At 33.6% G+C, this 13494-nt stretch overlaps 4 protein-coding genes across 7 annotated transcripts; 2 read left to right on the top strand and 2 right to left on the bottom strand.

The window, feature by feature from the left end:
* Window positions 1-110: 110 nt before the first annotated feature.
* LOC126686547 (putative casein kinase II subunit beta-4) lies at window positions 111-3223 on the bottom strand. The gene is made up of 5 exons (XM_050380653.2): window positions 2650-3223; window positions 2048-2266; window positions 1356-1465; window positions 1097-1262; window positions 111-733 (listed from the first exon to the last, which is right to left on the bottom strand). Exons 1-5 carry the CDS (start codon window positions 2870-2872, stop codon window positions 603-605), a joined length of 849 nt encoding a protein of 282 aa, XP_050236610.1. The 5' UTR covers window positions 2873-3223; the 3' UTR covers window positions 111-602.
* A 965-nt stretch (window positions 3224-4188) lies between these two features.
* Window positions 4189-5085, bottom strand: LOC126686549 (cytochrome c oxidase-assembly factor COX23, mitochondrial). The gene is made up of 3 exons (XM_050380659.2): window positions 4961-5085; window positions 4616-4692; window positions 4189-4465 (listed from the first exon to the last, which is right to left on the bottom strand). The coding sequence occupies exons 1-3, from the start codon at window positions 5052-5054 to the stop codon at window positions 4418-4420; spliced, it is 219 nt and encodes a 72-aa protein (XP_050236616.1). The 5' UTR covers window positions 5055-5085; the 3' UTR covers window positions 4189-4417.
* A 35-nt stretch (window positions 5086-5120) lies between these two features.
* Window positions 5121-7949, top strand: LOC126686548 (rac-like GTP-binding protein RAC2). 4 transcript variants are annotated; one of them, XM_056106143.1, is made up of 8 exons: window positions 5121-5286; window positions 5417-5552; window positions 5635-5722; window positions 6099-6221; window positions 6312-6378; window positions 6663-6727; window positions 6839-6904; window positions 7702-7949. In XM_056106143.1, exons 2-8 carry the CDS (start codon window positions 5494-5496, stop codon window positions 7798-7800), a joined length of 567 nt encoding a protein of 188 aa, XP_055962118.1. In that variant the 5' UTR covers window positions 5121-5286; window positions 5417-5493; the 3' UTR covers window positions 7801-7949. The 4 variants fall into 4 exon arrangements, with proteins under 4 accessions (XP_055962118.1, XP_050236611.1, XP_050236615.1 ...); XM_050380654.2 differs by having other exon boundaries at window positions 5125-5286; window positions 6112-6221; XM_050380658.2 differs by lacking the exon at window positions 5121-5286 and having other exon boundaries at window positions 5294-5552.
* Window positions 7950-11064: 3115 nt separating this feature from the next.
* Window positions 11065-13494, top strand: LOC126685799 (uncharacterized protein At1g28695-like). The gene is made up of 3 exons (XM_050379759.2): window positions 11065-11349; window positions 11429-11827; window positions 12873-13494. Exons 1-3 carry the CDS (start codon window positions 11149-11151, stop codon window positions 13383-13385), a joined length of 1113 nt encoding a protein of 370 aa, XP_050235716.1. The 5' UTR covers window positions 11065-11148; the 3' UTR covers window positions 13386-13494.

Here is a 13494-nt window from a genome sequence, read left to right as displayed (position 1 = left end):
CTCTTCACATATTTGCATTCTAACCTAATTGTTCGATACAAAGAAGCAGATTTCAAATTTGTTCTTGCCTCACTTCTAAATTTCCCTAGCAAACTAAATCTACAAGCAAATGAATCCAACAATAACACTTTTTCATTACAACAGTTCAATCTGAAACCCTAAGCCAATCAAGCCATTGCTTAGAGAATCTAACAAAACCAAATCAAGATTACGCCACGGGCATCAATAATTTCATCAAAAGAAAATACATAAAATTGTGGGGGAGATGATCAAAATCCTCCACAAAAGGATATTAAATCATATGGAGAAGGAAGAATAGGGTAGGAACTATAGTAAAAATACTGGAAACATTTATCAACCCAGAAAAACAAAATTAGGCTTACAAATGTTCTGTTAGTTTCACAAATAAAAATGTAACATGGGTCCACTACAAACCCATATCGCATATTAAACACTTTCACCACCAAATCAATTGCAATCTGGTCAGAACCGCCGCATCTTTACCTTGAATGTTAGAGTTGAAAATACTTAAATAACAAGGCAGAGCGCTGTTCATCCCAATGGGACACCTCAATTCATTTGTCTGTAGCTCCAACTACGCATCAAGGTTTGTGGATCTTGAAGCCGAAAACTCTGGGGACATAGCTCTGAGTTGCTTTCTGTGGTTTCAGATGCCCATAAGTCATTAGAAAAAGATGCGGGAATGTAGTACCAAAATATGCTCCGTCAATATCTAGGAGATGTTAAAGAAATTTTGTCATAAAATTTATTTAACGAGAACACGAAGGCAACATCTGAATACACAACCCAGCTTCAATGGACATATCAGACATCACAGCCATAAAATCATGAAGGATGCTAGAAAGATGAGCACATGCATAGCAGAAGTAACAGTCTCGCCAAAAAGGTACCCAAGCTCATCATAAGAACAATGGCTCAAAGTCAATTGGAAAAGAGTGAATTGTTGATACCAACAGAAAAATAATTTAATCTAATTGAAAAAGATGTACGAAAGCAGAAGAATGCAAAGAAGAGAACATAAACTTATGCAGCTTAAACCACAATGCAAAAGATATTTTCCATAAAAGAAGGATACTGCCTTGATACTTGGATCGTGGGTAATAAATATCTTCACATTTTGGACAGTAGATTTTAACAGTGCTGGAACGAGGTATATCCGATTGACCAACCGGAAGGCAGGGCTGTCCACAGCAGTAAACTCGTGGGCATCTTCCAAAGTCATAATTTTTGTACTTCTCTAACTGCACAAGTTTTCAACACAAAGTTAGAAAATAAAAAGTGATGATATTAAAGAAGCAGGAAAAGAATACAGATCATTTAAGCAATTATTATACCATTGCAGACATTCCCTTGCTTGTCAGTATGTAACGAACATGAATTAGACCATAAAGCATCTCTGCTGCAGATTCAACCAACTCATTTTGTTCTTCAGTGAACATATCGCCTGATAATTTCAAATTGATGAAAGAATCTAATGAGCGAGCTCTGATCCAAAGAAAATGGGTTCTACAATCTATCACATACTGTCCAATCATATAACTTTTATGAGTGGATAAAAGATCCAAAGATAGGCCTAATTTAATCTTAGAGCTTGACAGGTTTAAAGTTTTTATTCCAGCATGAAATGATACAGTCAGACAGCAATGAGGTTAAAAATACAAAGGCATGATATCTACATATAAAAATAGAGAAAGCAGCAAGTCATGCATAACTTTGACAAAGTAAAGCAAGTACAATTTACTGTAACCTGAATGATGCTTACTCACAGCATTGGTTACATAACATGTTACACATAAGCTGATATGAAAAGAACAATAAAAAAAATATGGAAACTTAAGGATACTAAAAAAATATCAAATTCACTAGATTGGAGCAATCACCAAGGTATATAGAGAAGATTATCTAAAATAACAGATGAGCAAATTTTTTTAAAGTGTTTCATTAATAGTATACAGAGAAGATTATCTAAAATAATAGATGAACAAAATGTAGAGATGAATAGGTTGTAGCGTGCAAAAATGCTTACCATGAGAGGATTCGACATCCAAAATCAGATCAAGTGCATAATCATAATAAGGAACTTGACTGCTTAAACCACAAAGATTAAAGTCATCCTGGATGTATTCATCATCAACTTCACAGAAAAATTCATTTCCTCGCAAATTGCAGAACCACGAAATCCAAGATGTATCGTCTCCATCAGAACCGCTAACATCGGATTCTTCGCTGTCTGTCTCAGATTCCTCTGCAGTGAATTAAAAATAGAGGCGCGGTCAGGACCCGAAAAAGATACTTACAACAATGGTAAGAAACACTAAATATTAGGAGTTAATCAAGTTCAAATTGCTAGCTTTTGTTAATATATCATGGAAACAAATAGTTAAGCAAAAAAGGTAAGGAATTGGACACAAAATCTAAAATGTATATTTGTAAAACCAGCAACATCAAGTTCATTCAGATAAAAATAAACACAGATCCAAAAAAATACATTTATGTGGTAGAGCACCAAGAAAAAAACAAAGACAAACTGCTAAAATGGCTGTTAGAAACAGAATAAAACTGAAAAAGAAATAGAAAAATTCAATGAAAAAACAATATCATAAAACAAATGAAAGAAAATAAGCTAACCGTCAGAACATTTGGCCTTGGGGAGGGAAGCAGAGCGATGATCAAACTGAGATTTAGCGGAAGAAGTAGACGGCACGGACAATCTTTCCTTGTCCTTAGTGTTCAAAGCACGTGAAGTTGAAGGAGAAGACTTCTCCAAGTGCTTGTCCAGGGCATCGTTTATGCGCTTTCGATCCAGCTCCGATCTCGACGAACCCCCACCTACTCCTCTATCTTTATACATATTTCCTCTTTTATTAATCTTTTTCCCTCTTTTATTTTTTTGAAGTTTCAGACTTCGAGAGCCAACAACATGGTGGATGACGACGGCAAAGTCATGGAAGAATACAAGGGAAAGTAAACCCTAGAAATGGGGAAATTAGGGTTTTTGGTTGAAATTGAAAGAATGAAGAGAGATCGAGGCGTGAGATGGAAGATGAAACATAGAAGGATCCAAGGAGGAAATAGATAGACGGAGAAAACTAGGGTTTTCTTCTGTAACAGATATCCACACGAGAGAGAGAGAGAGAGAGAGGGGTGTTCTATTCTATGGAAATCCTATGTTCCCCACTGTCTCTCCTCCTTTCCTCCTCCTCCTTTTCATTTCTTTTTTTAACAAAAATATCTTTACATGGGCTTCTTCATTATAATGAAGCCCAGCCCAAATAATGTCACATCTTGGCCAGGCCATCCTCAGCAACTATATGGCAAGTAGACGAATATTAAAATAATATACGACCATTTAAATTTAAGAAGATATGATCCAAAATTGTTTAAACAGTGAGTTTCGGATGAGGAACCAAAAAATCTTCGAGAAGAGAGAATTATAAGGTCACTCTTAAGATGAACAAGTTTCAGCTTCAATTTGAAACGTATCCGATAAAAAAATTAATCAATATTTTGTTCATAAATGGCCTGCCACAATTATGATTATTAGGAGAGAATGTCTGTTCATTCCAGCATTAACTAGTTGTACAAGTTCAAGAATACATCATTATTTTAAAGATTCTCTTGATCTTTTTAATGACATTTTAAACTAACAAATTTGGTGATCATAAAACAAATGAGTGTAGGAATTCATGTATTGGCAAGCCAATGACGGAGGTAAGGCAGGAGAGCATGGACTTTTAAAAAATCCCATCCACATATAATGATATTGCGATTTGGCCTCTTACTATTGTAATCCTAGCTCTACCATTGTTGGATTATGAACTCCTCCTCATCAATATATGTTCCTCATGCTCGTGCTCCTAACAGACTCAGCTCCCCCATCTTCATCTATCGGCACCTACTTTACCTACATTCTTTAACACTCGCTTACCTCATAATTCCCAACACAATCCAACTAAGAAACAACTTGCAAGATTGATGCCCTTAATATCCCAAACTTTAACAAATAGACGCATTACAACTTCCTGAAAGAATATTGCAATGCTTAACAAATTCAAGGAAGTTTTCATTTGTACAAAAGGTCGAGTAGTCGAAGACTAAATGATTCAACCAACAAGTAACAAACAGCAAAAAAAAAAGTTATTACAAGAAGGCATATATGCTAGTTAATTGAAGCAGAAAAGTTACTTTTCCATAAGTCGGAGCATATGCAGTGCAACACATAATAGGAAGAGAGAAATAATACACCTCCCATGCCTACTAAACTTCATTTCTGTAATTTGTAGAATCAATGGATTACACGTTCCAGAGGAAAAAAATAGTAATTGTACTCTACTCACTATCAAACCAGAATTTGAATCTTTACCAACAAAATGTGAGGAGATCTCCATAACTACGCTCATGAAAAGAGGGATCTGCTCTTGTTGCGTTCTAGCCGAGCTTCCCTCTGTCAAACAAAAACAGAATTATCATACACAATTAGGAAAATGCAAGCACACAAACAAAATGTATAACAATTTGAAGAAAGATAAACATTTTTGATGTTAACAATAAGCAGGTAAATGGAGGGTTTTGAGAGTTGAGAGAGAGTGATAACCTCTTTCTTTTTGCATTCCTTGTAAACGTCAAAATGCTCTTGACATTTACTCTTATCTGAGCTAAACTCTTCCAAACCTGCAAAATTGAGACTGGATTAAGAACAGAGTCACACAGATGTAGCCTGGGAAAGAAAACCCTTCATGCCGTGAATACAATTAATCAGCAAAATACAAAGAGGATTTCTAGAGCATCGGTAATATTGGAAAGCCGCAAACGTCAACCAATCACAGTTTTTAGACGGATTGAAGAGCAACAAAACCGTATGATTTCTATCTTTTGCATTAATTTTACATATTTATGGAGAATTTAACAAAAAAAAGAAAACAGAGAGGAAGAAGGTTACATTTAAGAGAGGCAGTGTATTGAGAGTAGCACGGAGAATCTGATATTCTAGCGGCACTTGGGTACGGCGGTGCTGCTCCTGCTTTCGATCCCATCCTATAATTCCCTTTTCTATCTCACTTTTGGCACTTGTAGCGTATTTATTTTGTTTCTGATCGTCTTGAGCTTTACTGTATCACACGACACTTCGTTTTAGTATTATTGAACAAAGAGTCATTCCAGTGCTTTAATTTATGCGATGAGTTCAAATAAAGCCTATTTGAAGTATAACACTCCAAAGTACATGAGTTGTGTGAACAGAAAAGCAAATGTTAGTTATGATTGAAGGTGGGTCTGCTGCTTGCCTTTCTATATCTCTCACTTGTCCTTTTTGGCTCCCTGACAGCTCAAATTAAAGCTGATTCCCAAAAACATATCACTTCCATCTTTGACATTCTTAGTATTTGTTCACTGCAAGGATCATCCCAGAATTGTGCTAAGCAAAAATGAGTGCTACAACGGCAACAAAGTTTCTCAAATGTGTGACAGTTGGAGATGGAGCTGTCGGAAAGACCTGTCTTCTCATCTCCTACACTACCAACACCTTCCCTACCGTACTCTTTTACGCCTTTGCTCTTCTTTTGTTCTGGTTTTGATTTACTTTACATGCATTCATTTGGTTAATTCTGTTGGCAGGATTATGTTCCTACTGTTTTTGATAACTTCAGTGCTAATGTTGTTGTTGATGGCACCACTCTCAATCTGGGTCTTTGGGACACTGCTGGTACTCTCTTTTTCTCCTTTCATTTTGCTTCATTATTTCATCAAACTGATCTCATCATCTTCTGTTTCATACTTTGAATTGGAAGCACAAAATTTACTTTTTGAACGCTTTACTTTTTAAACTATTACTTTTATGTTTAGCACAAAATATGCCTTTTTAAATCCTTCTATACATCTTCAAATGTTTGTTTCTTAAGCATTTGAGGCACTTGTAAGGATATTCACTGGCTTGAATTTCTTAAGAATTATAATGTGATGGAAACATTTTAACATGATTTATGTGCTCATGATGCCTTAGTTTCTGTTTCTCTTCTTCTTAAAGACTAGTTTTGATTGTAAGTAGTTATGATGACTGAATTCATGACTTAAGTTATTAGAAAAGTAATGCAGGTCAGGAGGATTACAACAGGCTAAGGCCTCTGAGTTATCGAGGAGCTGATGTTTTCATTCTTGCATTTTCACTCATAAGTAGGCCTAGCTATGAGAACATTTCTAAGAAAGTAAGCTTCTTTTTCTCCCTTGTTTACAATTTCATCTGTGCTGTTCAAACTTTCTGATTCTTCTTTCTTCGTCTTCGTGTTCCGCTGGAGAAGTGGGTTCCGGAGCTCAGACATTATGCCCCATCCATACCCATTATTCTTGTGGGAACTAAACTAGGTGATACATTCTTTCCCCTGTTCAATTAGTGCTCCTGCGAATCGATATTTCCAGCAAACTACTTTCATCTTCCTCGCAAACTACTTTCTTCTAATTCTCCACACTTGGTCCATTTATTCTAAGTAATGTTGATTACATCCTTTCATATGCATCTTGCATTAATAGTCTGCAACAATTTGATATCCGTGCATTTATTACTTACTCATGTGCACAAACATTGGCATGGTTTTGATGATTGTGTTTGGCTGTTTTGACTCTTGTGAGCATTTTCTTTTAAATGTCAGATCTGAGAGAAAATAGACAATTTCAAATGGATTATCCTGGGGCGTCCATTATTTCTACAGAACAGGTAACCTTTTAATCCTTTTAGCAGTCACTTAGCAGCTCTGTATGTATGAATCCGAAAGGGAGAAATTTCATACTCTAATACAATCTCACGAAGCAATGAATTCCTTAATAGGGCATAGAACTAAAGACGCAAATAGGAGCACTGGCATACATAGAATGCAGCTCTAAATCACAGCAGGTTCGTCTTCATCTTTCCACATTCTCGTAAAAGTATAAATTAGGAAAACGTCATATGCATTTCTCTAGCCATGTAATGCCTTTTCTAGAGAAATTTGCAGCTCCTTGTAACTTACATGCCTCCTCTTTAGTAAATTCCTTGTCTGAATAAGTATAAGAAACAGAGAACAACTTATAGTTATAGTGTACCAAACTTGGGCTTCACGTATAATACGCATATGCTATTATTTTTGTCAAATGTCATGCCTCCGTTGCTTTTTGAGTAATTGTAGAACCCTAGCTCTATAAACACACCATGAAACACATGAATTGAAATTTTATGTCTTCTAGACATTGTACTTAATTACACCATGTGCACGCAATATATATGAATGGTGGAATCTGTTTGTAGCCTCCATGCCACTTGGTTCAATATCTTCATATGGTAGTCCATCCAAGAATTTCAGCTAGCCAGTGAGCCATTGTATGCTTGCTAGCTCAATTGGGAAGGTAATGAAGGTCCTCGAGCTGAGCTAGAGGTATGGCTCAGATGTGTTGACACCTTCTCAGTTGTCCTACATTCATAAATTGGCTAAGATTCAAGCTTATAACTTATAAGTAGTGATTTGGGTTTAGCATTTTCACTCATTTATTCTCAACGTATCCAAGTAACTCTTCTGTTCTGTCTCTGTTTTCTATCAACTTGTAATATTTATATTTGACAGGATCTGAAATGGATACACCATACATATATGTTTATGTTTAGCATCAAAAGCCACTGTCTGCAGATTAAAATAATTATTGTAAATTTAATTGCAGAATGTGAAGGCTGTGTTTGATGCAGCCATCAAGGCAGTTCTCCAGCCTCCAAAGATGAAGAAGCAAAAGATAAAACAAAGGGTCTGCCATTTTCTTTAATTACTTCATTAAGTAAATGCTTTACCAATTTCATTCATCTGATATGCTGGTAAAGAGAGTCCACAAATGTGGTGTTTTATGTTGTAAACTTGAATGTGAAGAAGTGAGAAAACATATGGACATGAGCGATACTAAGTCCTATAGAGACATCTTATATCTTTCTATAATTATTAGTATTCAGAATATTATATTTATGTACATTAAGAAATCCATCCATCTAACAGTAAAACTTACAAATAAAATTATCCTGAAAAATGTGATATAATCTTTATAATTATGGTAATATTTTTAATAGAGATTATTGTTATATAATTGTATTAATAATTTCTTTAATGATTATTTGTAATTAAATTGGAACTTTTAAATCAAACTATTAATTATTAATTCCTTTATTAATTTTAGTTTTTTTATTAGTCTCATTTAAATTTAATTTATAATTAATAACTGGAATAGTTATAGTTCTAATACTTTTAGAGAATAGCTAATTGTTAATTTTCAATAAATAAATTAAATAGAGGTTTTTATTAATGAATATATTAAATCTATCCCTTTTATACTTCTATAAATAAACATAATCAACAGTAGATAATACACTTTTATGACCGCATAGGCATATGTATGAGTGGTGCTATTTAACCCAACACTTTTATCCCTTCTTATTGAACCACCTTGAGTGTCAATAAAAGAGTGGAGCAAGAGGTAAGTTAAAGAATACACTTTCAGATAGAAATTGAGCAAATTAAAACCTACCACGTAAAGAGGGATATTGAAGGTGGTACAAAATGGTTGGTTAAATAGCATTTTCCCATATGTATTCAGTGTATTTTTGGATGTATAATTTTCAGAGATATGTTGATCGATAATGATGGTAATGAGAGAAAATTCTCCTAATTTTAAATGATCTTTTAAACCGGCGGTTCAACCGGTTAGATCATAACCCATACTTGAAATTTATTTATTTTCATGAATAATATGTCCAACCGATGCCCTAGCGGTTCAACCACAAGTTTGAATTTGAAAACACTAGTTACCGGAAGTGTAAACCAATCGAGTCAAGTTGGGTATCAAGAAGATTGAGAATGAGTCGTTTATTTTGAGTTGAATTTCGTGTTTATATATCGAGTATTTTTCGAGGTTAACAAGTTTAATGGAGTCGCATATTTAATAAAGGCAAAGTAATTTTTTAGATCCGCAGCTTTGGTCATTTTTTATCAAATATATTCCTAAAATATAATTTGAACAGTTTGGTACTTCAATTTTACAAATTTAAATCGTTATACCCAAGTCCCAAATTATATTTATTTTGATAAATTTTTAATTCCATAAATAATTATTTAATACAATTGATTTTTAATTTTAGTTTAAGAGAGCTATGTGGGTTTAAAATGAGAATTATATAAATAGATTTAAATGTAGGATTGGATATTAATTTACCCTGACTCATAAAATTGACGGACATTTTACGGATATATTAACAACATGATCACAATTTTGGATATAAAAAAGCATCATGACTTTAATAAATTTAAATTAAAACTAAATTATTTAATAATTTAATAAAAATTTAAGATAAAAGATACAAAAAAGCTCTCGAGATTTTTTCAAAAGTACAGATCAACCCTTTTTGATTCTCCGGGTATGCCCTCTATTTTTTTATTGAACAAAAGACTCTTTTCCGTCCATATACTTCCGTTAATATGATAAATGGGTTATGCATTTATCATGTAAGCCCGAAAAAATCCAGCCCAAGTCCGTATTTATTGAGTGTAAGGGATGTATTTGGATAGAAAATATGAAACGCAAAGTGAGATTAAGCGGGGTTTGAGCTTAGATAAAAATTAGCAAAGCCCGGCCCATGAAAAAAGCTATTGCATTGGTATAATGATTTAAGATATAATTTAACTAGTGAAAAAGATGTTAAGTTGTTAATGATTAAATATAAAAAATGAGTTCAAAAAAAATATAAAAAAATATAAAAAAACATATATTAATCATCAATATAAAAATATGAATGAAGATTAATTTTAATCTTTGTGGCAAAAGAAAATCATTAAATGAATGATGCAAGTAAGAATTTTTTGAATTAGATAGTGAATTCATAGAAATATTTGAGTTATGCAAAAGTATTCTCCATATTCAATTCATAGTCTAAATTGTAAATGTTTTGGACAATTATACCATTTGAAAAGGCTTAATACATCATTTGACCCCTAAACTATACCATTTTATTCTCTGCGACTTCTAAACTAATTTCATGTTCTTTCGGACCTCCTAACTCTTTTTTTTGTTCTATTTAACCCCTCATTCGGAATGTGCACACCACGCGCAATGACGTGGATAAAATTGCTGACATGGCTTTGCTGACATGGGGTTAAATAGAATAAAAAAAATAGTTAAGAGGTCCAATTGAATACTAAAATAGTTTAGAGGTCATAGGAAATAAAAAGGTAAGGTTTAGGGGTCAAAAAATATATTAAGCCTAAATATTTGTTTTAATTTAAAATAAAAAGTGACGTACTTTACATATTATTTGAAAAAATCATTTAAAGCTTTAAAAATCATGATATTTAGCGTGTTTTCGAATTTTAACACTAATTTTAAAAATTCAGAATTGATTTGAAAAGTTTGAAATTGCAAAAAATTAAAAGCTGGTGTATTAAAATTTTTAAAATTGGAAATTCGTGAAACACATTAAAAATTATAATTATTTAAAAAAATTTAGTCTTTTTTTTAAATAATCACAGTATAGTAAATTTATATATTTTGTAATATCGTTAAAAACAGACAAACTTCATTTATCATTATTGAAATGTAAACAAATATTTACATGTATAAGAAGTTATATTATGTAATTATTTGACTAAATTTCAATATTTTTTTATTTTTTTAGAAGATTAAATGGATGGTAATTAAATAATTGTATTTTCGAGAAGGTTAAATGGGTAAAAATTAAAAGTTTGAAGGTGCAATAGAAAAATAAAATAAGTTCAGGGGTCAAATAGAACAAAATAGTGTAGTTCAGGGGTTTAATAGAACAATTTATGCATTTTAATTATCTTTCACGCGCTTCAAAGCGTTTGAAAACACGCGCTTTTGCCACGTTGGAGAAAAAAGGTCAGATCGGTAAAAAAGTTGTAGTTGACGGGTTAAATAGAACAAAAAATAAAGTTAAGAGGTCCAATAAAATATCAAATTAGTTTAAAAGTCTCAAAGAATAAAATTGTATAGTTTAGAGGTCAAATGATATATTAAGCCATTTGAAAATATGGCAATCTACAAAATATAGACTTGTCCAGATTCCATAAATACTGAAATGAAAGGAAACTGCATAACCCATTTTCTATTTCTATGAAAACTCTCTTTTCCCCGCCAACAAAACTTAAGAACCCCATGGATTCTTCTTCCATGAAAACGTTCCTTCCCAATCTTGCTTTCTTCTCCCTTGTCTTCGGCGCCGCCGTCGTCTATCTCTTTGTCTCGTCGTCACCCTCTTCATCCGCTAACCTTTTACTCGCTATTCAACAACACCGTATATCCAGCTCAGAATCTGTAAGTTTCTCTTAAATTTATTTCTTTTTTCAGCTGAAAGTGCACGTCACTAATTAAATTGATCATATCCACGTTACAGTACAACGTTATGAAGTTTCCTATAGACGAACTGGAATTGTCTTTGAGAAAAGCTTCAATGCACAACAAAAACAAAACCGTCATCATCGTGATTCTCAACAAAGCATATGCAGAACCAACCGTAAAATCCGAAACCACAATGCTCGATCTTTTTCTCGAGAGCTTTTGGGTAGGGGAGGACACCATTCCACTTCTGGATAATTTACTCCTAGTGGCCACCGATCAGACAGCGTACGATCGGTGCATGTTCAAGCGCTTAAACTGCTATAAAATGGAAACAGACGGCGTTGATTTCGGTGGAGAAAAGATTTTCATGTCTAAAGATTTTATTAAGATGATGTGGAGGAGGACTCTTCTACTCTTAGATGTCCTCAACCACGGCTACAGTTTCATTTTCACGGTACTCGTTTAATTGTGTTTTTGTTGAATTTTCCTTTGTTTCATGGATAATTTTTCTATGTTTAACAAGGAAAAGTGAGAAGTCAAGAGTAGCATTTAATTGTCGGCACGTAAATTAGAAATTAAACTAGGGAGGGGCTTATTTTGTTTGACTCTCGAGTCTAAAACACCACTAATTAACCTACACGTGTCATCCAATTTTACATTGTGATCGTTTCGTACGTTTTAGGTGGTAAAAGTATAAAATGTTGTTTTAGCAAATACATGCATAAAATGTTTTTAAGGATTGAAACGACACGATGAATCACGTACTTTTCATGAATCTATTGGTATGACAAAATGGCCCAAAAATGCTGCAAGTCTAGTACTTTTAAACCATGTGTATTCGAGAAGCACACTTAGGATTGAGGATTAAGAACCAATTTTGGCTCCTATGATTATCAATTAGATTATAGATATAAAAATTATATTTTCGTTTTTTTCTCGCATCTAGCTTACGCCAGGATTTGGTGTTCCACAACTATCAATAGAAGTCAGCTCATGAGTCATGAGCATTTTTCTTCACAAAATGAGTTTGGAAGATTTTTTGTAGTGTTTTGCCGACACTCGATCATCCAAATGATTGGTTGATCATATAAATATAAATATACATATAGTAGTAGTATTTTCAATTTTTATATTCTGACACGGTATCTAAGCTTATTGGTTTAGCAGGTTAGGTGTGTTAGCTAGTCAACTTAATTGCATGCTTAGTAGCTGAGGGAGGCTCTAATTACAATTGATTCTCTATTAATCAATTAATTAAATATTGCTTCCACCTAAAATTACAGTGACACACAGATCTTAGGATTACTTATATACATATATCATTTTTAAAACAACTACTATTATTGCAAAACAATATTTCTCTCCCCATCACGTAATATACATTTTCATGGGCTGGATGAATTAGTAGTGCTATACAAAACTTGATAAATTTATGCAAAATAATTTCTATTTTATCAACAAAAAAAGACCAATTGAATTTAATGTTTTGTTTGTTACAGGATGCAGATGTAATGTGGCTAAGGAATCCGTTTCCTAGATTAAGCAAGAATGAGAGTATAGATCTCGAAATTAGTACAGACTGGTTTAACGGGGATCCACTTTCGCAAAAGAATATGATTAACACAGGTTTTTACTACGTGAAATCAAACAACAAGACCATTGCATTATTTGAAGACTGGTACTCTAGAAAAGACAGCGATATTGGCAGAGGCAAAAAAGAACAAGATGTTCTATTAGACCTAATGCGGGAGGGTACATTTGAGCGGTTGGGCATTAATGCGAGGTTCTTGGACACTGTCTACTTCAGTGGGTTTTGCACTGATAGCAAAAATGTAAGCGCAGTAACCACTGTCCATGCCAATTGCTGTCGGAGTATAAGTGCCAAGGTGCGTGATCTAAGAGCTGTTCTGCGCGATTGGATGCGGCTCAGTTCTCAGGCTGCTGCTAACCATACTTTTCAATGGACAGGACATTTTGGATGCTGGAATTCCTGGAATACCTCTTCTGTTTGAGTTTATTTTACTACGAGAACATATAGTTATACGGATTCAAATATTTATGTTGTATACTTAATTTTATATATACTCTTCCCGTCCTAACAGAGCTGTTAATTTTTTTTTA

Source organism: Mercurialis annua, linkage group LG6, assembly GCF_937616625.2.
Source record: "Mercurialis annua linkage group LG6, ddMerAnnu1.2, whole genome shotgun sequence".
NCBI classification, from domain to species: Eukaryota; Viridiplantae; Streptophyta; class Magnoliopsida; order Malpighiales; family Euphorbiaceae; genus Mercurialis; species Mercurialis annua.
This window is presented reverse-complemented; position numbering and strand designations above follow the sequence as displayed.